At 65.5% G+C, this 25,124-nt stretch overlaps 1 protein-coding gene across 5 annotated transcripts; it reads right to left on the bottom strand.

Annotated features, from left to right (window-relative positions):
• Positions 1-428: 428 nt before the first annotated feature.
• Positions 429-19,583, bottom strand: SLC6A9 (solute carrier family 6 member 9). 5 transcript variants are annotated; one of them, XM_063345237.1, is made up of 14 exons: positions 19,420-19,583; positions 15,255-15,401; positions 6,506-6,662; positions 6,215-6,346; positions 4,951-5,203; positions 4,738-4,870; positions 4,450-4,584; positions 4,264-4,367; positions 3,949-4,186; positions 3,695-3,829; positions 3,267-3,366; positions 2,889-2,989; positions 2,519-2,689; positions 429-2,280 (listed from the first exon to the last, which is right to left on the bottom strand). In XM_063345237.1, the coding sequence occupies exons 2-14, from the start codon at positions 15,282-15,284 to the stop codon at positions 2,068-2,070; spliced, it is 1,902 nt and encodes a 633-aa protein (XP_063201307.1). In that variant the 5' UTR covers positions 15,285-15,401; positions 19,420-19,583; the 3' UTR covers positions 429-2,067. The 5 variants fall into 5 exon arrangements, with proteins under 5 accessions (XP_063201307.1, XP_063201304.1, XP_063201305.1 ...); XM_063345234.1 differs by lacking the exon at positions 19,420-19,583 and adding an exon at positions 17,810-17,968; XM_063345235.1 differs by lacking the exon at positions 19,420-19,583 and adding an exon at positions 15,525-15,655.
• Between the last annotated feature and the right edge of the window lie 5,541 nt (positions 19,584-25,124).

The following is a 25,124-nucleotide window of genomic DNA, read 5'->3' as shown; positions in this document are numbered from 1 at the left end:
GGCAGCAGGTCACCATGAGATGGGGCAGTTTCAGCATCCAGTGGGATGGGGCAGACGACAGCCCTGCTGGCCACCTCCAGCTGGGGGAGCAGAGCCCCCCTGCCTCCCTTGCCTAGTCTTGGGGCAGCACTGGGGGGGGGCTCCTGCCCCACAAGGTGCCCAGGGCTGCCCTTACTGTGCCATGGGACACTTCCTGCCCCTCCTCCCCTTGGGGACAACGGTCTCCCCTAGCAAGGACAAATCCCTGTAGCTCCAACTGGATTTGTAGGTATGACTGGGGCAAGGGAGTGTTCCCCATCGCCCAACCTGGCTGCTCAGTGCCAGTGCTGGACATCCAAGTGGAAAAGGGCTGCACCCATGGGACATGGTCTCCAAACCCCTCCTTCCCTCCCCAGGGTCCCCAAAGAAGGGCACAACGGGACACGGCCTCAGGAATATAAATCTCATTAAAATCTAGGATACTTTAGAACTCTACACCGGGAGAGACACTGGCACAGGCAGCGCTGCCCAGGGACGCGCGCGTTATTGCTAACAATTAGAGGTGAAGAGTAGCGGCGTGACACGTGGGGCAGGGCACGGGCACCATGCGGGAACCTGCGCCCCCTCGCCGCGACACGGCGGGGGGCTTGGGACGGGGGAACTGGAACGTCCTGCCGGGGCTCAGCACCCACCGCCTGCCGCCACCGTGCCAAGCCGTGCCATGTCCCTGTGCCAACCTCGGGGCTGTGGCATGGGGAGCACAGGGCACTGGCTGGGAGGGGAGCAGCGGGATGGGAAGGGTCCCACCCCATCCACCCCAAATCAAGAGCTCCAGCCCGTTGGCTGGAGCTGGAAGACAGATTTAAGACCCAGTGCATCCTGCTCCACTAATACTGGTTGGGGACCAAGTAGTCCCCAGATGGCTCAGAGCAAGCGGGCTGGTGCAGCCCTCTGTGTCTCCACTGGTACCTCTCACTAGTAGCAGCTGGGGGGGCTGGTCCATCCTGCTCCCCCTTAGCACCATGGAAGGCTCCCCCCGGCCTTCCCCCCCCTCCCCCCATCACCCCTTGGCCAGGCTTAAGTGCTCCCCAGCCTCCTGCCCCGCTGCAGGGCAGGCAGCAGTGCTGGGCTGTGCCCATGCTGCTTATGGCTGTGCCCGGCTTTGCGGGCAGTGCCTGGCCACCCAGGTGGGCAACTACAGCCCCTCGATGGGGCAGCGGGGTGGGGGTGGGGGTAGTTGCAGTGCTGCATGGGGGGGGTGGGGAGGGGGGGGCCATACCAGCCCGCCGCCTGCACAGCCCTGGGGTAGCATGCATATGTGCGTGCCCATGTGTGCCTGTACCGTGTCTGTGAGGGACACGCACGCGTGTGCTCTAAGTGCTTGTGTCTTGTGCTGTGAGATCCTGCTGCCCGTGCAGGCAGCGTGCTTCCCCCCGTCTCCCTGTGCTGGACCAGTGCCTGGCACTGTCCCTGGGCACAGCCACCCGTGGGACCCTGCAGGCTCTGAGCCACAGTGGGTGCCCAGCCGGGTCAGGGGTCCCTACAGTGCCAACCTCCACCATGATGGCCCTGTGCACACACAGCTTGGGGGCAGGGGGGGTTGTGTGGTGGGGGGATGTGTGCTACGGGCAGTCCCTGTGAACCCCAGCCCTGGTCCCCACAGGTATCCCCCCATGGGGGATACCCCACGCCATCTCCATGGGTAGGTCAGGAGGGTGCCCCACGGCGGGGCAGGCTGCCCGGCTGCGGGGGGGCCGGGGGGCATCCCGCTCCCCCTCCATCCTGTGCATCCCCCCTGGGTCAGGGCCCCTGCAAAGTGCCTCTGGCTCCCGGCCCTCCCGGGGCTGTGCCCCCTCCTCTCTTGTCCCAGCGTCGCGCACAAAGGTTACCGTAAACACGAGGGTTAACGAACGCCACGGGGGGGGGGGCAGGGGGGGGGTTAACCGGCAAGGAGGTGGGGGGGTCTCGGGGACGGGCGCTGAGAGCCCCCCGCGGTCCGGTGCGGCCCGGAGCCAGGCTCCGCCAGCGGAAGGTGCAAAAGTGTCACCGCGCGGGAGGGGTTAGAGGGGATGTGGGGACGGCGGGGGGTCACAGTCTGGAGTCCTGGCTGTGGGCTGAGCCGTTGCTGCCCTGCACGGGGGAGGCAGCTGCCGCCTCGCTCCGGCCCTTCTCCGGCTGCAGGGGCTGCACCTCCAGGTGGGACTCGGTGGAGGGGCTGAACGCCGGGGCGTAGCGCCCGCTGCGGTGCTCTGGCAGCGCCGGGCCCCAGTCCTTGCTTGCCTTGGTTGCATTTTTCAAACGCTAGAGAGAAAGGGAGAGGATGGGGACAAGGTCAGCACACACCGTGCTCCCCTGCCCCAGCCTCCCCCAGCATGCCAGCGACTCCCAGGGGTGGCCGGAGATGGGGTGCCCCACGGATGCTGCCCGCACACAGGCGCTGTGGACGCTGACAGCTCCAGTGGGATGGGGGACAGCCTTGCAGGCAGCCCCAGGTGGGATTTGGACAAGGCGGGGGGGGGTCCAGCTCCTGGCCACCCACCTCCAGCAGCGTGTCCCCCTCGGAGCGGCACACTTTGTAGATGGCGTAGATGGGGATGCAGATGACGGAGGAGAGCGCCATGAGGAAGCCGATGCTGATGGCCCAGGTGGGGTAGATGTAGTCGTTGTAGGAGATGGGCCGGTACTGGATCACTGTGAAGACCAGGATGAACTGGGGAGGGACAGGCAGGATCAGCCAGTGGAGAGCAGCCAGCCTGCTCTGCAACCCCCCAACTGCCCCACTCTGCCCCATCCCTGCTGCCCACCACAGCCCAGCACCCCCTTCCCGAGGGTGGGCAAGTGCCGGGCCCAGGAGGGCTCCCGGCCCCCTATCCTTCTATGGCCCTGTGCCACATAGACACGATGCTCACAAAGATGATGGCGGGTGAGATGAAGCGCCAGCAGATCTGGAAGAAGAGCGGGGGTGGGAAGCCCAGCATCATCTCAATATCCTTGAAGTAGCTGCGGTGCCCTGCAGGGACAAGTGGCCATCAGCCCCCGTGCGACTGAGCTGGGGCCCCTATGGGACCCCAAGCCCCTTCCCATCCCTGCCCAGCTCCAGACCCCGGGTGGTGGGACCCACCAGGCTCCTTTGGGTCATGGGTGCCCTGATTGGCCAAAGGCTTTGCACTCCTCAGCCAGTTAGCACACAGCAAAACGCTGATTGGCCAGAAGTTAGCACACTCTCTTCCCCACTGGTTGGCTGGGACAGCCCTGCCAGCTGATTGGCCACAGGCGTTTGCACCTACCATAGATGTACATGATGGCCACGCACATGATGCAGGAGATGACGACCAGGGAGAAGCTGGCGGCGTAGTTGTCCATCAGCAGGAGCCAGTAGATGCCCGCCTGCAAGAAGGATCCATTGGCATGGCTGCCCCAGCGGTACCACCGCGTTGTCAGGGCACCAGCACAGCCGTGCTGCCAGGGCCAGCATGGCAACACACAGCCTGGATACCACCACCATGGTCGGCATGGCAACACCCGATGCCATCGCCAGTGTTGCCATAGCAATGCTTAGTCTGGATACTATTGCCAGTGTTGGCATGGCAACACCAAGCCCTGAGTGTCACCGCCACCAGGGTGGTCATGGCAACAATATAGACGTGGCTGATGGTGTCAGCACAAGGTCGCCATGGCAATGGCACCCCATCACCACAGTCCCGCGGTCATCTACCTGTGTGGTGAGTGGGACACCCAGCAGGAAGCCCACCACGGCCACCCCCAGCGTCACGAAGGTCTTCCTGCGGATGATCCACTCATTGCCCACCTCGTCCACAATGGCCGTGACCAGGGTCTCCAGCAAGCAGAACTGTACATGGGGTGGAAAGGGCAGCATGTCAGCTCAGACCACCACCTTGTCCCCACCATGCCACCCTGCCACTCCAACCCAACTTGCTAGCCCCACCACAGTGCCCCATCATGACCTACCTGTGTGCCCAGTCCCAGAAGGATGAGCATGAAGAAGAAGAGGATGGACCAGAGGGGCGAGATGGGAAGCAGGGTGAGGGCCTCAGGGTAGGCGACGAAGGCCAGGCCAGGGCCGTGGTCAGCCACCTTGGAGACGTCCACGCCCAAGTGGTTGGCCATGAAGCCCAGGATGGAGAAGATGACGAAGCCAGCGTAGACACTGGTGGCGCAGTTGGTGATGCTGATGATGATGCTGTCCCTGTGGGGAGAGTGGTCAGGGTTGGTGGTGGGGCTGGAGGACAGCAGCGGGGCTGGTGGCCGTGGCCGGGCACTCACCGGTAGCAGTTGTTGTGGAACTTGTTGTAGGAGGCCATGGTGATGAGCCCACCCCAGGCACAGCCCAGTGAGTAGAAGATCTGTGAGGCTGCATCACCCCACACCTGTGACAGTGAGGTGGTCAGTGCTGTGTCCCCCAGTCCTCCTCCCTCTCCTGGCCACCCACCACCCCTCGTCCCTGCTCACCTTGGCGTCAAGGATCTTGTCCCACTGAGGTGTCAGGTAGTACATGATACCAGTGAGGGCCCCCTCCAGCGTGATGCCGCGCACGAAGAGGATGGTGAGCACCACGTAGGGGAAGGTGGCCGTGAAGTACACCACCTGTGGGGCGGCATCTCAGTAGGGCAGGGCTGGGGACAGGGGGTGGGGGCCACAGACAAGGGGATGTGGCCTGAGACAGGGGGTGTGGTTATGGTATGGGGCAGGGGCTATGGACCAGGAGAGGGGTTATGGTCCAGAACGTGGAGCGGGTACCTTCCCCGAGGACTTGACGCCCTTGATGAGGCAGAGGAAGACGACGACCCAGGAGACGCCCAGGCAGCCCAGCAGGGGCAGCCTCACTTCACCCAGGTTCCCGATGTCATCCGAGAGGTCCAGCACATACCTCCTGCGCAGGGGGCAGCCAGCGTCAGCAGGGCCCCGACACCACCACCTCCTCCCCTGTCCCCCGTCCCCCGTCCCCACTACCTCCAGTACTCCTCGCTGGGGCTGGTGCGCTTCTGGGTGGTGTTGAGGAAGCGGGTGAGGTTGAGGGCGGCGCGGCTGGAGACGTTCCCGTCCAGCACCCCCACGCAGTCGGGCGTGTTCCAGGCGTTGCTGCAGTACGTCCAGGGCAGCACGCGCGTCATGGACACAAAGAAGTAGTAGAAGGCAATACAGATCACCACGTTGTAGTAGATCCCGATGTACGTGGACACCACCATCATCCCGTAGCCCACGCCTGGGAACAGCACCGGGGAGGGGTGAGCGGCATGGTGCGGCGCAGGGCGGGCACGGCGCGGCGTGGTGCGGGGAGAGCGGGCGGCACGCGGCGCTGTCGGCAGCCTTGCAGCCACGCTGCGGCTCAGGGCCCGGCTACGGCACTGGGGTGAAGCACCCCACGGCTCAGTCCACCACCTCGCATGGGGTCCTACCTCCAAGCAAGCCCGGTGGCACTGAGGGTCCCCTGGGACATGTGGCAATGCACAGGCTGTAGGCAAACCCTTGGGGTCTGCAGCCCTGGAGAACCACTGGGTGGGGGTCTCGCCTTGCACCGCCATGGTGACTTTAGGGCTGCAGCTACCTGCTGGCAGGTGACAGAGGCCACACAAGCACGGGGACATGCACCCAGGCTGAGGATGTGTGGGCGCATCACCCAGCAGGCAGCATGTAGGCATGTGCCAGGGGAATTGGCAGCGCGGGAGCACACCGGTGTGCCAGGAGATGCACCCGCAGCGGGTCTAGCCATGGCAGGGCAAGCTCTGAGCAGGGCTGGTGCCCATGGGGCAGGGAGAGGACTGCAGGAGTGTGCCCACAGCCAGAGGGGCCATGGACACCCGCAGCATGTTCAGGGGACCCGAGCGGCCTCTGCAAGGATGATGCGGGGGGGACACATGTGGCGTGTGCAGGGATGCATGTGTTAACGCCTGCAGCGGATGCCAGTGCAGGGCTGGGGTGCGCACGGGGGATGCGTCGTGTGTGCAGGGACATGTGTAACGCGTGCAGGGGACGCCAGGCGGGCTGTGTGTGCAGGGCAGCGTGGCCTGGGCCGGGTGTGCGCACAGCGGACCCCTGCAACGTGGTCAGCAGCGTGTGTGCAAGGCTTGTGTGTGCAAGGCGTGTAGGGCCGTGCGAGCCGCAGGTGCCTGCATGGGGCTGTGCAACGTGACAGAGGTGTGCGTGTGGCGGGGGGGGCTGTGCTGGTAGGTGCCCCATTGCTGACGGGTGCCGGTGGGGACGGGCAGCCCCTTACCTTTGAACATGGGGCTGACCCTCCAGACGCCGAGGCAGCCCTGGCTGGCGAACTGTCCGAAGGAGAGCTCCATGAAGAAGAGGGGGATGCCACAAAACACCAGCATGATGAAGTAGGGGAACATGAAGGCACCTGGTGGGTAGGAACCAGAGGGTGAGAGGGGGCAATGACTCTGGGCACAGCAGTGCCCCCCCCTGCTGGGGGGCCAGCAAGCACTGCATGGGGCCAGGCGCATGCCGCCACCCCTGCCCTGGGGCACCCCGCTCCCCCGGCCCCCCCCCGAACACCCACCTCCCCCATTGCGGTAGCAGAGATATGGGAAGCGCCAGACGTTGCCCAGCCCCACGGCGTAGCCCACGCTGGTCAGCACGAACTCGATCTGGTTGCCCCAGTTGCCACGCTTGACGCTCTTGTCCTGCTTGCCCCGCTCCCCAGGCACGGCGCCGTTCTGCGGAGAGATGCCATGGGGCGCGTCAACCGGGGACCCCCCTGCCAGCCCCATCAGAGGGGCAACGGCTGCTGAGTAGGGCCGGGTGGTCTCCGGTATCCTGCCCCATCCCTCCCCCATGCCAGCAACCCCCCCACTCTGCCCCGCCACACACAGGCAGTGCCAAGGAGGGGGGAGGGCAGCGGTGGTGGCCCCCCCAGTGAATAGCTCTGCCTGGAGCCCGGCTGCAGCGGAGGAAGAGCCTGCAACTCATACAAAGCAGGTCTGGGCGCCTGAGCACAAAAGGGCCTCTGTTCCCAAATCCCTCCCTCCCCGTGCCCAGCAAAAGAGAGGCCCCGCTGGGTGGCCACTGCCCATGGCTAGGGGGGAATGGTGGGACCCCCAGGGTGAAGCAGGCCCCCCCAGTGGGGATTGGGGTGCAGTGATTAGAGCTGGCAGGGGGCTGGGTGACTCCCCCCGCCCCCCACCCCAAAAGGCACTCCGCTGTAGCCAGGATCCTGCTGCCGGCTCAGTGCCCAGCAAGGGGACAGTGCTCGGGGCAGTGCAGGGGGGCGTCCCGTGCCAGGTGGGTCCCCCGGGGACAGCCCCAGTGGTCCCTCACCGCAGGGGACCTGGGAGGGGCTGGCCAGGGGCAAGAAAGGGCGCATTGTGCAGCCTGCCACACAATGCGAGCTCACACCGGGGAAAACAACAACAACAGGGACAGGCACCCGTCACCCCCCGAACGAGATGGCACCCATCACCCCGTGGCTCCGTCCCAGCGTGGCCCCCGGCTTGCACTAATATCCTGCCCAGATGCTGCCGAGCTCCAGCAGGTTGGGCTGAGGGCAGATGGCATTTTGGGGCGCTGCGGGTGCCCCGAACCCTCCCATCCCCACCTGAGGCCAGGCAATGGGTGCATGGGGTGCGGGTGGGGATCAGTCCACAGCACCCATGACCCTACGGGAGCAATACGGGGTGCCGGCAGCCTTAGCAGGATGCCGGAGCTCTGTGGTGCCAGTCTCCCCCCACGGGTACCCCTGTGCCCACGCTGCTCCCCCCATTACACTTGACCACCCCACCCCCCCGTGCACCCCCTGTGATGGCTGACGCGGGCAGCGAGCGGGCCACAAATGGGAGCCGTCGCTTCGGATCTGCTCACGCCGGCGGGGCGCGGGCAGCAGGCGCGGTGCACCTAACCGTATCATTCGATTAGGGCCGGCACAGCCGGGACGTGATGCCCGGCGACTCCGGCACCGCGCTGCCAAACAAAGCCATCTGCTGCGAGCGGGGCCTGCACGCGCCGGGGGATGTGGGGGGGCTGCCAGGGCACAGGGCTGGGGGAGAGGGGCGATGGGGGGGGGAATCGGCGGGCGCTTTGGGCTAGGCTATAGGGGCTATAGGGGCAATATGCCAGCCATGCCACCGGGGCGCCCATGCCAGACCCCATGAGCAAAGGCTCCATCAGAAATGAGCTCACAGCAGCCCCGGGTGCTGGGGGACCCCCCCAGGGGAGGCTCTTATTGCGGGGTGCTGAGCAGGAGCAGGGCTGAGGGGTCCCCGGCGTGGTGGGGGACACTGGCACTGTCCCCATGCTGGGGCACGCTGCCCGCTCGAGCAGGCTGATTGGATCGGGAAGCCTCCGATTAAGCTGCTCGCACTAACGAGGCTCCTAATGAGCACCACGGCCAGCAGGAGGGGGGGGGGCAGCACTCCAGCCTCCCTGGCAGAGGGTCCTGGGGGGGATGACGCTGCATGGCCCTGGCTCAGCCTGGAGCGCCAGTGCCCAAAGGGGACCTCATCCCTGTCCCAAAGCCAGAGTGCCACCCCCCTGTTCAGGTGACCCCGGCATGGCTTCATCCCCATGCCCAATGGGGCACCCCGGCTTAGAGCTGCCTGGCACCAGTGCAACAAGAGCGTGAGGCCTCTGCTGCCCCCCCCCCCTTTCCTGCAGCGTGGGGCTTCAGTGCACTTGTCCCCAATAAGGGGGCAGCCACATGTGTGCCCATGCATGCACAAGCAGGCACACGTGCACACACGCTTGCGTGCTCACCCCTCCGCTTGCTCCAACCCCCCCTCTCCCCAAATCTGGGAAGGTCACCCCGTCCTTTACACTCATTAACCTCCCTCCCAACCCCACACAGTAAAAGGGAGGGGGGCACAGGGAACCCAGGCATCCAGGAAGATGAGACACACACCCCCCCGCCACCCGCCATCACTGCTGTCGGGCTGGGACAGAGCTGGGCAGCAAAGGGGGAGCTGCCCCCCAGCAAGGATGCAGCCTCTATATGGGGGGGCGGGGGGGGGGTGTTGTCCTGCTCCCACATCCCAAATTTTCCATACATGTGCTTCCATGTAGCCCCAAAAGATGCCTGCCTTGGGTGAAAACATTGGGGAGGGGGAGGAAGGATGCCTCGGGCACCCTGAACGTCCCCAGGGATGTTCAGGGTGCCCAGGGCACCCTTCCTCCCCCTTCCCCAGGATCGCCCCCCCACCCCCACGGCTAAAGCTTCCCCAGCCCAGCAGAGCAGGCATCATCCATCACGCCGCCTGGCACCAGAGCCTTTCTCATGCTAAGCAGCGTCGCCTTGCACAATGACAGCTTGGCTGGGGTGCCCGGATGCCCCCCACTTCCAGAAGGGGCCCTGATTTATGGCTGGGAAGCTCGCGGCAGTGGCAGCGGTGACACTGGGAGGGGATGTCCCCACGGGAGGCATCTCCAGCATGGTCTCCTCCACTTTTCCCCCCCACTCAAACTGCCCCCCATGGGGGCATTTCAGCCCAGCAGAAGTGCCCCATGGGGCATCAGCCTCCCTTGAACCTGGGGGGACCCCCAATTCCTGCCCTGGCCCTGGGCTGTTCCTGCAATGCCAACACAGGGTACCAACCAGCCCCTGATGTCATCAGCCTGATGTCATCGCTCTTCACCATGGTGACGGTTAACGCAGTCGCGGCTGGGCAAGGGCCAGTGTTGGGGGGGATGCAATGGAAGGTATAAATAGATGCTAATTACATTGTTTGCCAAACTCGCCGTTCTTCCAGGGCAGGGAAGTGGGGTGCAGGATGCCTGGGGCAGGGGAACCCCCACCTGGGGCGGGGTTCCCTAGGGATGGAGGGATGAAGTGACTTGGAGAGGGGTCCCTAGGGATGGGGTGACTTGGAGAGGGGTGTGCTGGGTGCCCCCACTGGCTGTCCATGGATCCTGGGTGCTGTGGTGGGGTGGGTGCCCCTAGAGTCCGCCCCTGCACTCCTTGTCCCTGGCACATGGGGTAACGAACCCACAAGTGCCAGCCCTGCACCAGAGGCTGCCGTGCCCTCCCAGCCTGCCTGTCCCAGCTCTGCCAGCCCCACCAGCACATCCCAGCCATCCCTGCCCTGCCGAGCCCCACGTTCACGCCTGCCCTGGCATGGCAGAGGCATGGCATGGGGGCACAGGCACCTGGCACAGCCTGGGCTGTGACAGCATCACCCGTGGGTGCCAGAATGGGCACAGGCACGGGGGCACTCCCAGAGCCAGGGTGATGCAGTGCCGAGAGCGATGTCCAAATAGCAGGACACCCCCATCCCAGTGCTTACACAAGCCTGACCACCCCCCCCTGCTGCCCAGCCCCACTGAGAGCCCTGGGCATGCTCTGCCAACCACCCACAGCAGCACCAACCCAGCCCAGGGGTACCACGGGGCATTGCTTGCTGATGCCCATGAAATGGTGGGGGGAGAAAGGGAAGGATCTTTGCTAGATTTCCCCTGCAGCACTAAGCAAGGCAAAGGGGTGCTGTGCACCCTTCTTGCAATTGGTAGGTTCCAGAGTTAACGAATACACAATTGTCAGGCAATCTCTTCTTGCTCCCAATACAGCTGAGGTCACGGAGGTGCTTGGTGCCAAGCTGTGCACTCCCTCCCCCAAGGCACCCCATGTCCCTGGCAGTGGGGCTCGAGGGTGTCTCCCCAGCGTCCCACAGCGCAGAGCTGCAGTTGCGCCTCAGTCCCCCAGAGCCATCGCCCCAGAGCCAGCACAAAGGGACTTGGAGACCCATGGCGGTGGGGGGACAGCACTGGCATGGCTGCCATCCATCCCAGCCCCCAGTTCTGCCCCCCAGATCCTGCTCTCACCTCTCCACTGACCTGCTGAGGGGGCCTGGAGGGGCTCGTCTGCCTGCGGCTGCCATCTGGGGGGCCAGGCTGGCCAGCTCGGCGAGTCCCCGGCTTCATTGGCACCTCAGACTCCAGCGCAGCAGCCACCCGCCCGCCTCCCCCCGCCCGCTGCCTCCGGCGCTTGGCACCGCTCCCCGCTCGCCTCCCGGCCAGGCTCGGCCCCTCGCTGCCCGCCCCACCGTGACACTGGTGCCCCACCATGACGCCTGTCCCGGCACCATCCCTGCCTGCCCCACACCACAGGGAACCCCCGTGCCTCAGTTTCCGCCCCCCCATGAGCCATGGCACCACGAGTCAGGCATCCCCCCCATAGCAGGCGCAGGCAGGGCACGCTTCGCAGCAGGCTGAGCCCCATCCGGCTTAATGAGGCCTTATTAGCGGGGTCCAGCTGCTCACAGCCCCGCACGCTCCGGCGGGCAGCTCTGCCCTCCCTGCGGGCATCGCTGCCCATCCAGCTGTGGCGGGAGCCTGCGTTTGGAGCATGGTAGAGGGCCACGTCCCCTCAGAGCCCCCCAGTTCCCACGCCCCAATGCCCCCAGCCCCACACATGTGTTCCAGCCCCTATGCCCATCACCCACGCAGCCGCCCAGCCCTACACAGCCGACCCCAACCCCTGGGACTAGAGGGCTGCGGGGACCGGGCATGGCCCTGCGGGGGGACAGGGACAAGCCTGCCAAGCCTGGTGCCACACTACTTCACTCTGACGTCATGCTGCTGGCGACATCATGGGGTCTCCATGGCAACCCTTGCAAGGTCACTGCCCCCCGGGGGACCATCTGGCTAGCAGGAGGGCTGTGCCACGACCCTCCGGGCACCCCGCAGCCTCCCCATTCATCCCCTCGCCAGCGTGGGTGGCACCCTGGTGTGGTGCCGTGTCCCGCGGGAGGGCGGGCATGGGGTGCCCCCCAGCCAGGCTCGGGGTGCCCCAGCTGCTCCCAGCCCTGCGCCCTGGCTGGGGAGCATGGCCAAGGCGCCACCGAGGCGTGATGGCGCACCAAGGGCGGGGGGACGGGCCGGCGCTTTCGGGCAACCATCTGGGGTCCGGGCAGCGGCGGGCGCGCACGTGAACAGCACACGTGTGCAGGGCGGGTGCTCAGCCCCCCGCACACCAGCACCCAGTGCCTGTCCCTGTCCGCTCCTGCACCGGCCACCCGGTAGCTTGGGACATGCCCCATCCATGGGATGGCAGCACCCAACTGTGCCCCATGGGACATGTGCCAGCCCAGAGCCACCCCACGCTGTGCCAGCCCCAGTGACACCAGCCCTGCCCCACACGCAGCCAGGCACTTCCCGTGCCCCTACACCCCACAACATGCCGACACCAGCATCCCTCCATGCCCCAGCTGCACCACCTTGCGTGGGCCACCTGCGTGCCACCACCAGACATCCTGCCATGGGCACGCTGGCCCCCATGTCCACTGCAACAGCCTGAGCACGGCACAGTGGGACCCACTGCCCCATCCCGGGGATGCCGGGCCCTGCACCAGCCCATGGGAGTGCAGTGCTGGTCCTCCACCAGCCAGGCCAGCGGGCAGAGGGGACTACCAGCCCCATGGGGACATGCTGCTGAAAACAAAGGGCCTGCAGCTGGACCCTGACCTTCCCTGCTACCCCAGTCCCTACCTCGGCTGGCTGGTGGTGTTGGGGCCGCCCCAGTGAGGCAGGGGCGCTGGGCACATTGGGGATGACCGTGAGTCTCCCAGCCCCGTCACCCCATCCCCAAGCAGGGCTGTAGGGACAATGTCCAGGGACCTGCCCCGGTGCCACCATTCCCTAGCCGGGCGCTTCCCAACAGGGCTGCCTTTCTCTGGCCTTATTCTCCTGGGGCAGACACGATTCTCCCAGGGCGTTCAGGCAGAAAAATCCCCCGCCGCACCCCCCCCCACCCCCATCGCTGCCCCTTGGTATTCCGGGAAGGGCTCCTGCAGCCAAGAGCCACTTCCGCAGCTCCGCTGGCCCCCCTGCCTGCAGCCACTGGCTGGCGGCACTGCACCGCTGGGGGTGTCTGGGACAGGCAGGGACCCCCCAGCCCTTAACCCCTGGCAGCGTGGTGGGAGCAGCACCTTGCTGTCCACCTGGGGTGGGCTGGGGAGATGGCAGGAGCCCACCTGGGCCAGGCACCGCGCAGCGGAAGGCTGCCCGGCTGTGCCAGCAAGGCAGCCCTGGGAGTCAGGAGCCGCTGGCACTGCTGGAGCCTGAACAAAGCGCACTGAGGAGGACAAAACGAAATGTCCTTAAATGCCAGAGAGGGAGAGGCTGTCAGACCCTCCCTGCTCCCCTGCGGCCCCAAGGGGACCCCCCTGCCTGGCCACACAGGGCCTGATCCAGCCCCTGGAGCTGCCCTGCACCCCAGTGCCCCGCTGGGCACCTGGTGCCACGGCCTCTGCAGGGTTTGGGAGGGGTGGAGGGGGGCACCGCGCACCCTCCTGCCTGCAATTTTGGAGTCAGCATGCAGAGCTCCCATGGGGCGTCCACAAAATGCGGGGCCTGCAAAAGCAGGACACGGCACCCTTGTCACCCTGGAACTGATGGGAGGGCGCAGGCCCTAGCTCACAGGTGGGGAAACAGAGGCATGGCTGCAGATCGCACAGCTGCTGCCTCCACCACCCCTGTCCCTCCCCAGGCTGGGCACAGTGGGCCACCCCAAGCCCCAGTGCAAACCCACCTGCTGCTGGGGCTGCACACACCCCCCTGGGCAGGGGCTGTGCTGTGGGATCCCAGCCGAGCTAGGAGCTGCGGCAGCAGGATCTGCACCTGCAGGCAGGGATGAGAGGACAGGCAGGGACAAGCGACTGGCAGCGCCCTGGAGGCTGGCCAAGGAGATTAGCTCCCTTCCCCAGTGACCCAGGCAGCTCAGCAGCCAGTGCCCGTCCCACCGCAGCTCTTCCCGAGACTCTCACAGCTAGTGCAGCACGGGGATGCTCCGGGAGCATGGATGCTCTCACGGGGACCTGCCTTCCTCCCGCAGCCCCTGCACCAGCACCCCCATGCATGGGTGTCCTCTCAGCCCTGCAAACAGGGGAGTTCTGGGCAGAGGGCTGCGAGCCAGGGTGGCCAGCACAGCGCTTGCCAGACCCAATGGTTTCCCACTCTTCCCCACCTCTCTGCATGCCCTAGTTCTGGGGTGGGCTGGTCAGGTTCTTCCGAGAAGCGAGTTAAAGATTGACTGGGAGCGGGTGGGCGCTCCCACACCTGGCTCCCTGACGCAGGTGCCAGGCTCAGCCCTTGCCCCGGCGCGATGGCAGCTGCTCCAGCCAGGGCAAGGACGCAGCAGCAAGCACGGAACAACGGCAAGCGCCCTGCATGTGCAGGAGCCTGTGACAGACCCCCGATCGAGTCCGGATACATCCCTGTTCCCAGCCAAGGGCTTCTCCTGGAGAAATTCGCCTTCCCATCCCACGGTCCGCCCTGAACCTTTTACGCTGCCCGTTGTGAGCGGGATGGGCGCTGGGGTCCGCGCTGCAGGCACAGCCGGCAGGGCCACGCTGGGACACGCTAGCAGAGGAGACGCATGCATGCGAGTGCACTGGAAGCACGCCGTTCCCCTGGCTCTCAGCTTCCCAGGGAAGTCCTGGCTTCAGGCCCTCTGGCTAGAGCATGCAGCTATTTCAGGAAGCCCCCCGGGAAGGGGAGGGCCCGGCAATCATGTTGGCCCCAGCATTCAGCTCCCATCCATCGGGAAAAAGGGAAGAGCTAAGCCCACCCTGGGCTCACCTGCCCAGTGCAGCACAGCAGCTTGGAATGGGAATCCAAGCTCAGGGCTCCCAAACCGCTCGCTGCAAGGTCTGGCACAGCAGAGCCACCGCAAGCATGGGGCCACTGCAGCCCTCCAAAGAGGACACATGCCAGGCACGTCCCACATCCACCCAGGGCACCGAAGCCATCCCTGGTGCAGGGGCAGCGCACAGCATCCTGCGACACACCGCTTGCGAGGATGGAGGGTCGGGCACCGCATTGGTGCCTGGAAAAACCTGACTCTGCCTGCGCACCATCCTACCAGCCCAGCCCAGGACAGACCACCGGGTGGAGGTGGAAGGGAAGCAGCCCCACACCATGCCCTCTGGGGGCACCCAGCACGGACGGGGACCTGCGCCCTTTGCCGAGAGCAGGCGGAGGAGCCACCCTGCCGGAGCTTTACGGCCTTTGCCGCCCTCATGGAGAGCTGGGGCGGGCGATAAGGCTGGGGAGAGCGCCTCAGACAGCCGATAGCATCTCCAGGCATGGCAAGACACCGCACCCAGGGAGCCTCACAGGCTCAGATGGGCTCAGGGCAAGTGGCAGCCAGCGTCTGCCCCATTGTCACCATGCTGGGGGAGCACCAGGGTGGCACAACCCCAGCCAGGGGTCCTGGGAAACATCAAGCCTTACAGGAGCCCCGGTGTCCTGCTCCCTGCACGGGGTGCTCCAGGTATCCACAGCAGATGGCCACGCCAGCCCACTCCCTATGTCCCGGCACTTACCAGCAGCCCCTCGCTGCACTTATCGGCCATCCCTGGAGGCTGGAGCGCGGTGTCGGCTGCCCGCCGCCGGGTTCCTCGCCTGCCCGCTCTCCGTTGCGCTGGCCGCGGCACCAGCACCAATGCGCTTCAATCCACCGTCAGAGCAAGCTGGGCACAGGGGAGAGAGACACCAAGAAAGTCGTGACTGGAGGGGTGGGCTCATCCCCGCCCCGGGCCTCCCCCTCCCTCCAGGAATTGGGGGGCTGTGCCAGGCGCGTCGCTCCCCCGTACCTGCCCGCAAGGCACACGGGAGCAGGGCTGGTGGGGGATGCAGGGCCCGGGGCCAAGTGGGCTGGTGGCAGGGTCTCTTCCTGCTGGCTCCCACCCCCTCCGGCACCTCCGAACCCCCCTGGCACCCACACGAGCGGCAGCCCCCAGGTGTTTCCCAAGAAGCAGTTAAAGATTTACCCGGTGTGGACAGACGACCTTGCGGGCAGCTGGCTGCCGGCCTCCCGGCGGGTGGGCGTCGGGGGCTGCGGGCAGGAGCAGGGGCCCCCTGAGCGCTCCCCCAGCGAGAGCGGGAGCCGAAGTGGCTGCGGCACACGGCAGCACCGGGACTGGGCACTGAGCAGGGCCAGCTCAGGGCTCAGCTGCCGCGCAGGACACAGATGGGAAACGATTGCCTTCTGCCCCGGTGCATCGCGTGCACGTGCAGCGCAGGCGGGGGATGAGCCACTGGGCTCTGCCAGGCGCCAGGTGCTGCCGGACAGGGCATGGGTGCAGGCAGCTGCCTCCCCTGCCCTTACCCCTGCCCCATCCTGGGGCTGCTGGGGGCCCCATGGGAGCAGCGGGGCCTGACCCCACTGAGAGGGACAGCCGCTCTTGCAAAACACCAGTTTGCTTGTCCGTGCGACAACACCAGTGTTTGCGGATCGCACACCCAACACTGAGTGCCCTTGCTGGCCGGGGAAGGACCCCTGCCCCCCTCACCAAGGGTCCCCTACCACCACCACCACCAGCTGAGCGCTGTGGGTCTGGAACGATTGGCAGAGGGGCACAAGGCCCTGAAGCTGTGGGGAGGGAGCATGGGCAGTGGAGATAAAGGACAGGAGGCCGAGGGATGTGGGGCGAGCCCCCAGCCTCGGCCACAGCCCCTCCAGCGCAGGCAGGCTGCTGCCAGCAGATACTGAGTCCCACCGCCAAACCCCTCCCCAAGAGCAGCTGCATTTCCAAGGGGCGCTGAGATGTCATCACTGCCACAAGCCTGGCTCCTTGCACGGCACAGGGACCTCTCAGAGGTGGGAGGTGCAAGGCCGGTGGCCGGATCTCCTCCCCACCGTACACCTATCGACAGCCAGCCAAAAGCTGCCCGCCCTGCGGCCCTGAATTCAGACCTGGGACTCGTCCTGTGTTCTGGGAAGGGAGAGCGCCCAAGGGGACGGCCCGCCACTCCCCCCAGGGTCTGCCAGGCGCTGATAAGGCGCTTCATGCCTGCGTAAATGCTGCTGGCTTCGGCTCCCAGCCTGGCAAGGAGGCAAGCGCCCAGCCAGGCGTGAAGCAGCACGGGAGGGATACAGGGATGCCCGAGGTGTCAGCATCCCCTGGGAGAGCCAGGCAGGAATGGGATGGGATGCAATGCTTCATACTACTGGGCAGCTCTCCTGAGGCTGCAGGATGCCGTGACAGCTCAGGGAGCAGGGACAGCTCATACTTCAAGGTGGGAGAGCTGGCACTGTGGAGGTGGGGGTACCTGGGCACCCACGGGGGCAGCCAGCTGGGTGCCACACCTCGGCGGGGGAGGCAGCCCACAGCACCCATGGGAAGGCCACGGATGCCCAGCTGCAGGATGGAGCCCCCCGTCCCTGTCCCCTCCCGCCTGGCGAGCAGCCCAGGGCACCGGTGCAGCTTCTGCCACCTGCGAGGCCATTTCCTCCGCCAGCATCCACCGGGCCCGCTGCAGCCGGGGATGCCCGGTACCCACGCCCTGCCTTCCCCCCCCCGGCCTCCCTCCCAGAGGCGGCTCCGGCGGCGGCCCCGCGGGCAGCGCCCGCCGCGACGCGCCCGCCGCCCGGCACCCCCCCGCCGCCGCCCGGTGCGGCACGGCGGCGGGGGGGGCCCGGTTACATCAGCCGCCACGTGGTGGCTGCTCCGCCGCCCCGCCCCGGCACATGCCCGTGGAAAATTACCGCCAGCCCCCCCGCCCCGACACCGGGCCGGGCCGCCCCGGTCCCCGGCGCCCCCCCCGGGTGCAGCGGCGGGCGGCCCGGCTCTGCCCGCCGCGCCCCCGCGCTCCCCCGGTACCGCGCCGACCGCGCCGGGAGAGCAACAGATGCGAGACCGCCCCGCATCCCGCTCCCGCCGCCGTCTCGGCGGGGGGCCGCTCCCGGTGCCGTTCCCGGTGCCGTTCCCGGTGTCGCTCCCGCTCGCTGCCGCTCCCGATGTCCCCGGCCCCGCCGCCCCGGAGCTCCTCGCCGCCCCCCTCCCCGGCAGCTCTCCCCCCCACTCACCGCCCCGGTGCTCCCGCGGCTGCCGGCCGAGCCGGGCACCCGGTGCCGGCGGAGATGCGTGCCCCTTACCGTGCCCATGCCGCCACCCGGCCCCTGGCGCCGCGCCGAGTCGGCCCGCGGGGGCGCCGCGCCCGACCCGCTGCTGGTATCGGTGCCGGTGCTGTGCCAGGCCCGGAGCCGCCGCCGCCGGTGGTGCCGAGTTAATGAAAGTTTGGAGGTCGGTGGGGGCTGGCGCCGCCCCTCGCCCCCGCCGCCGCGCTCCGCCCCCCGCGCCGCCGCGCTCCCCAGCGCCCCGCTCCGGTACCCGCACCCGCACCGGGGGCGCCGGGCACCGGCGGGCACCGGCGGGGTGTGTGGGGGGGGCACACGGTACACGTGGGCACGCGTGGTACACAGGGCACGCACATGGGCACACACGGGCACGCTGCGCACACGGGGCGTGCACAAGCACATGTGGCACACATGGATACATGGGCACACATGGATACACGGGCACACACCGGGACACTATGCACTTGGCACGCTTGGGGCGCACACACGGCATACTTGGCACGCATGGGCACTCGCAGCCCACATTGGCCCACAGGTATGTGGACACGCAGGGGCACATGCAGGCTTGCACAGGCACATGGCCCACATGGACGTACATGGGACATACGGGCACACACAGGCTCCTACAGGGCACACACGCATCTGCACACACGTGTTTTCACACCCACGAGCACACACAGAGGAACAGCCGCACACAGCTGTACACACAGGCTCACACCGCCAGGACACAGCACCATGGCAAACCTGGGCAGGGGGATGCTCATAGGCTCCGGCCAGGATGCGTACGGTTAGTGTGACTGTTGTACATGTGTGTGTGCATGTGTGAGCGCGTGCGTGTCTATTGCACATGTGTGGGTCCATGTGCACACACCTGTGTGTCCATGCATGTGCATGCTGCAGCCGGTGTGATTGCTGGCACACGTACACACATGTATGCACGCAAAGCTGTGCACATGTAGCTGTGTATTTACGTGTGCGTGTGCGTACACACATAAGTGTACATGTCTGTATCTATATACATACACACGTATGTGGGAATCTACATGTGTGTGCAAACCTCCATGCCTCTGTGTGTGTCTGTACGTGTGTGGGTACATGCGCACACGTGAACATGAGTGTACACAGGTGTGGATGCACCTACTGATACACAGACACACACAAAGACGTATGTGCATGTGTGCGGCCCCGTACCCGCATGCATGTGTGCACATGCATGTGCAGCCAGCGCACGCCCCCGCAGCCCAGGCCAGATGTTTCCAGTAAAGCATGACGGGTGTGCCGGGGGCCACGCCTCGCCTGGCCCCTCGCCGAGGCCTCCCCTCCCCTCCCCATCCTGCTGGGCTTCTCACATGCCGGGACCGGTGTCTGAACCCCGGCACCCTGCCCTGCACCCCGGATCTCTCCCAGCTCCCAGGGCGTGCTGCACACCGGCGCCTCGGGCTGTCTCTGGGGAGCGTGGCAGGGGTGCGGTGGGGGCCTTGCGCCCCAGAGCCCGGCACCCCAAGTGCACCAACAGCATGGTCCATTGAGTACTCCTTGGTCCTTTCCACCTTTGCAGCCCTGCACCCTGTCCCAGGGCTGACTCCCCCCGCCCCGGCGCTCCAGCCAACTGGGGGAGCATCCCTCACCTGTCTTGCCACAGATCCCCGTTGTCCCTGTGCGTTGCTGCCTGGTTAAGGAAATCCTCGGCATCGGATGGGGTGGAGGTGGTGGCAGCAAAGGGATGTCTGGCCACAGGCCCCACCGCCACAAACTCGCCAGGGTGCTGGGCTGCAGGATGGGAGACCACACCAGCACGCTCACTCCCCGACACTGCTTTCGTTTTGCAAGTGCAGTAAAGCCAAAGTCAAGGCACCCACAGCAGGAAGGGGAAGGCAGCAGTGAAACCGGCGGGTGCTTGGGTCCTCCCACGCCCTCCCAGCACCCGCGCATGGCTGCTCTGCGCCAGGCGCCGGGCTGCTCGCTAGCACCCTCACTCCTGGCTGCATGTGGCCTCGCACCCCACCCTGCAGCCCAAATCCAGTGCCCAGCAGCTGAATCCAGCATCCCACACCTGGTATCCCGAATCCAGCATCCCACGCTAGCATCCTGCACCAGAGCCAGAACCCGCACCCCTGCCTCAGGGTCTGGGCTTTGGAGAGGAGCTGACAACTGCCGAGTTGCAGACTTGACCCTCAGGGTATGGATTTCTGTGTATGAAACTCATGCTTTTAACACCCCCCTCCTCAGGGTCTCGGTCCCTTTTTGTGCATCTCCTCTGTGTGCTGTCCCACGTCTCGACTTGGGGAAATAAGAGGAGGGGTCCCGCAGCCCCCGGCAGGTCAGTGAGGGGCTGCTCCTGCCCCTCCATGGCCTCCAAGATGCTGCGGTGCCCTTGCAGCACCCTGCACCTCGATGTTAACGCCTCCTCCCCAGGAGCCTGGGCACTTTGTTCATTCATGGCTTTGGCCACGGTCCTGCTGTGCCAGCCATGACTTCCCTGGGGTCTCACGGTGCCCAGAGTCACAGAGGGGCAGTGCCAGAGGGATGTGGGATGGCTGTGAGCCTACAGCTTGTGCCCCCTTCACCCATCTTTTCTCTCCTGCTAGCAATCTTCCCCCCATTTCCCCCTCTTTGGGGCACCCATCTCCCTCCTGCCTCACCATCCCTCCTCCAGGCTGACAGGTGTCACAGTGTCCCCCAAGTCCCCGCAGGGTGTGGGGGGTGATGCCACAGCACCCCTTCCCCAGTGCCATTCAAGTCTGTGGGGCTGGTGGCTTCCTCCCCTGCGGGTAGGTGCAGTAACCCCATGGCAGCTGAGGCATCTCTGGGGGTGACATGGGTCAATGTGCAGGTGGCACAGACGCCTCGACAGCATGGCCTCTCCTCTCCTTTCCCATCTCCATGGGTGCTGTTGCCTGGGAAACTGCGGGCAAACGCGGGCAGGGATCCAGAGGGGTGAAGGGTGGTGAGGAAGTGCCAGCTCCCAGCACCTGAGAGAGGGCTGGGCCGGCCGAAATGCCAGCGATCTCCAGAGACTTCCCATGTGCTGGATGTGTGGCATGGGGCCGTGGTGGCCCCTAAGTGCTCGGGGCCCAGGCGTGGTCCAGAGCTTGTCCTTGAGTTTGGGGCTGCGCCAAACGCAGCAGGATTTAATGCTGTCCCCCTCTGTGTGCCTGGCATGGTGGCTGGCTGTGCACCTCCCGGAGGGACTTGGGGGTTGTGTCCAACCTGCTTCCTGAGTACTGTGAGTCCCAGCACCGCCGGGTCTGGATATGGCCCCAAGGTCTCCCCGCGGTGGGAAGCTGCATGCAGAGCCAGGGGGTCCCTGCCCTCCCCACCCTCGATCACACCCCCAGTGCCTGTGTGTGTCCCAGGGTGGGAGGCACGGGGAGGGCAAAGCTTGGCTTTGGCATGATGGCATGTCACTGAAATCAACCAGTTTTCTTTTAAACTAGCTTCTAGGAAGTGGCTGCCAGCTCTCCAGGATGTAGGTCAGCCCCGAAGGAGACTGGGCAGCTGCAGAGACTGGGGGACCATGTGCCCTGGGGTGACCATTATCCCAGTCCCCCAGCTTCCCACCTAAGCCTCGGGAAGGAATGAGCTGGCAGGGGACACCCTCTGCCGTCAGGATTGGGGGGATGGGGGTAGAAGTCCCCATATAGGCTGGATGTGCCCTCTCTGGGGATGACACAGCCACCCCTGCATTATCAGGAAGGACACCGCAAGAGGGGCAGGGGAAGCTCCAGGGAAGAGCCTCCAGCTTGGGTTTTGCACGTTCAGTTTCCCATCTTTCTTTTCTCTCCAGCATGTCCTCCACATCCTGCAGGGCACATGAGGAGAGGAAGCCCCCAAATTGTCCCTGATTTGCCAGCAATTTGAAGCCACCTCGTAAGAGCCATGTCACACCCCAGCAAAGACCTGATGTGTTTGCAATGCTGTGGGGTCAGTGCTCTGGCTCTCCCCTGTGACGCAGGACCCCTGTCCCTGCTGTGCCGAGGGCTGCCCCTCACCCAGCCCTGGGCTCTGCTCCCTCCCAGGCTCGGCCGTGCTCCTGCCCTGCGGCTTCGCCAGCAGCTCACACCCCCTCCAGCTCCAGGCTTCGGCTGAGTGCCACAGCCTGGGCGAGTGCCAGGGCAGGCGAGCGGCGTCGGGGATGGGAGGAGATGCCGCAAGCATCATTGCTCCCGGCCACAGGGAGCTGCGTCCCCAGCAGCCACATCTCCTGGGGACTTTCCACTCCAACTCCTGGGAAAATTCCCTCACGGAAGATCCAGTCAGCCGGGGGGAAGCTCTGGCTCGGATGGGTAGCAAGATGAGTGGTCAAACACGCAGCGTCCTGAGGCCAGTGGCCATTGAGGATGAAGCTGAGCCCTCATGCTGCCCCACGCTGCCCTCCCTGCAGCCCACCTTGGTGGCACACAGCCCACCTTGGTGGCGCCCAGCTCTCAGCAGAGGGCTTGTGTTTCACACTGTGGACACGTGCAGCTGGCAGGGACAGCCCTGGGCACAGACAAGGGTGCCATTGCCGGGAGCTCATACTTTGGCTGCAGGTCCCAAGGCTGTTGTTCCTCGCCCTGCCCTGGTCGCAGCTGGCTGGGAGGCACAGAGCTGTCTGGGTGGGTTCAGCATCACCCATGTCGGCTCTGCACTGGGCTGCCTCATCCCGGGGCTGTGGGTCTCCTCTGTGTGCGGGGAGCAGCGGGGCGCTGGGGACTTCATGGGAAGTGTGTGTACCTCCCCTAACGCTGCTCAGGACGGCACCCGGGTCCCTGCCCCAGCGCAGGATCTGTGCTGCAGAGAGCATGACAGCTGGGTTGCCTTGGGCTGCCCAAAATAGCTGTCCCCTCTCCCCCCTGCTCCCTGTCCACCAGGAGGTATCCCATGACAGTGCCCCACGGACCTGGAGCAGCTGGAGGCGGCTGCCATCCTGCTCCAGCACTCAGCCAACCATCCGTGGGCTGCTGTCGGCTGAGGACCCCAGGCTGGGATGAGCGTTTCCCTGGGGACTGTGTCCCCCGAGCACTGCCCTGCCCTGGTGCACCCATGGGTGCTCTGCCAGGGGAGGGTGTGCAGCCACAGCCCTGGGGCTCTGCAAACCCAGCTTTGCCCCCCGGACGGGGATAGCTGGTGCCCGGAGGCTGGGCAGGGCTCGCAGAGCTGCTCCCGGCTAGTGTTGCAACTTGGCGGTCAGCCACGTGCCGCAGGGTTCCCCCCCCCGTCCCTGTCCCTGTCCCTGTCACACCACGAGCCAGCCACACACAGGGACCAGGCTCGTGTCTCTCTGCTGCTGGGTCCCCCTCCCTGGCCCAACCAGCGAGCTCTTGAGCCGTGGCAAAAGGAGGTGGCATTGCTGCCCTGCCCAGGCTGGTGCTGCGTCCCCGGGGAGCGATGGGCAGGCAGGCGGCTGGGCATAAATCACGCCTGGCTGCTGGGGCCAGGCAGGGCAGCGTCCCTGGCGTGCGGGGTTGTGGCACTCCCACAGAGAGCACACAGGGGTGAGGGACAAGGGACAACGGCTGCACCACCAGCCTGGCAAAGCAGCAGCCAGCACCTGGCCACATACGATGTTTGCCAATCCCTGGGGATAGTCCCCAAGGGCATCTCCTCCGCATCCCTGAGTGCAGTGAGGAGGACGACGTGCTGCCCACCCAGCTCACCCCGCACTGCCCCATCCTGCATGACACAGGAGTTTTGGTTCCCCTTGGGGAACATGCAGGGTGTAACCATCCATGCAAACGTGTCCCCTCCACCACGTCATGCCTCTGACCCCTGCTGAAAGTCCCTGTGGGGAATCCAGACAAACGTCCCCAGGGCTGGAGTGTGGCAGGGACATACAGTGACAGGACGGGGCTGGGGGCTCTGGGAAACAGTGCAGCCCCCTGCAGCTCTGACACCTTTCTCCAGCCACGGTGCTGCCATGGTCCTGGCCAGGAGACCATGGTACACTGAGGACTTAGTGAGCCGTGTAACAGCAAGCTGGGCTGGGCAGCATCCCTGGCGTGCAGGGTTGTGGCACTCCCACAGAGAGCACACAGGGGTGAGGGACAAGGGACAACGGCTGCACCACCAGCCTGGCAAACCAGCAGCCAGCACTTGGCCACACACAATGTTTGCCAATGCAGGTCCCTGGGGATAGTCCCCAAGGGCATCTCCTCTGCGTCCCTGAGTGTGGCAGGGAGGACAACGTGCTGCCCACCCAGCCCACCCCACACTGCCCCATCCTGCATGACACAGGAGTTTTGGTTCCCCTCGGGGAACAAGCAGGGTGTAACCATCCATACACACATGTCCACTCATCCATCCTCCACCACGTCATGCCTCTGACCCCTGCTGAAAGTCCCTGTGGGGAATTCAGCCAAGTGTCCCCGGGGCTGGAGTGTGGGGAGGGGGACACACAGTGACAGCGTGAGGCTGGGGGCCTGGGAAACAGTACAGCCCCCTGCAGCTCTGACACCTTTCTCCAGCCAGGGTGCTGCCGTGGTCCTGGCCAGGAGACCATGGTATAGGAGTTAGTGACCTGTGTAACAGCGAGCCTGAGCAGGCCCAGACCTGCACTGTGGGCATCCCTTGGCTATGGGGTAAGATCAGCTGGGTTAGAAGCCAGGCTGTAAGAGAGGAGTCTGTAGGGAGCTCGTACCTGGTACCTGCCACGTGCCTTTATCTGAAACAGCAGCAAGTTCTCATGTGAGCATTTTTTGGTGGTAGAAGTAATTAATAGAGCTGTTTTCTTCTAAGAAAAATAACCTATAATAGCTCAAATGACTAAAATGCGGTAACCCTTTCCACCAACGGGGTCTGCGTGGCATGCTGTGCGTGAGTTGGAGGTCTGTTTGATGCTGTGCAGCTCAGGGTTCCTGCATCTGAAGGGATCTAAGATTATCTGTAGTAGTCTCTCTATAGTATGAGCTCTAATAAACTGCATTTTGAATGACACTTTAAGAGTCTGAGTGCCTTTTCCACTGGGATCACAACAAACCAGCACCTCCTGGGGCAAAACCAAACACCAGCTGTGTTTGGAGGGGGGAGGTGCCAGAGTGGGAAGGGGCAGCTGGAGGGCTCCGTGGTTGAAGTCCACGGCCTCCAGGACGGCTCAAATCCCTGGTGCTGGAAGCGATGAGCGGGTGCTCCGGCCGCTGCCTGCAGGCACGGCCAGGCCTGATGCTGGGGACCCCCTGTGCGGCTGGGGGCATCCCCCCAGCGCACGTCCGCAGGGATGGGGGCGGGGGCACCGCACGGACAGGGGCCACCGTGCCGGGCGGGGGATGTCACCCTTCTGCCGGCCTGACCCGCAGCTCTCCCCGCCCTGCGGAGGGGACACCGGGGGACCTGGCGGGGGATGTCACCCCTCTGC

Source organism: Chroicocephalus ridibundus, chromosome 8 (genome assembly GCF_963924245.1).
Source record: "Chroicocephalus ridibundus chromosome 8, bChrRid1.1, whole genome shotgun sequence".
In the NCBI taxonomy this organism is placed as follows: Eukaryota; Metazoa; Chordata; class Aves; order Charadriiformes; family Laridae; genus Chroicocephalus; species Chroicocephalus ridibundus.
The sequence above is the reverse complement of the archived record's forward strand: the minus strand, read 5'-3'. Positions and strand labels throughout refer to the sequence as shown.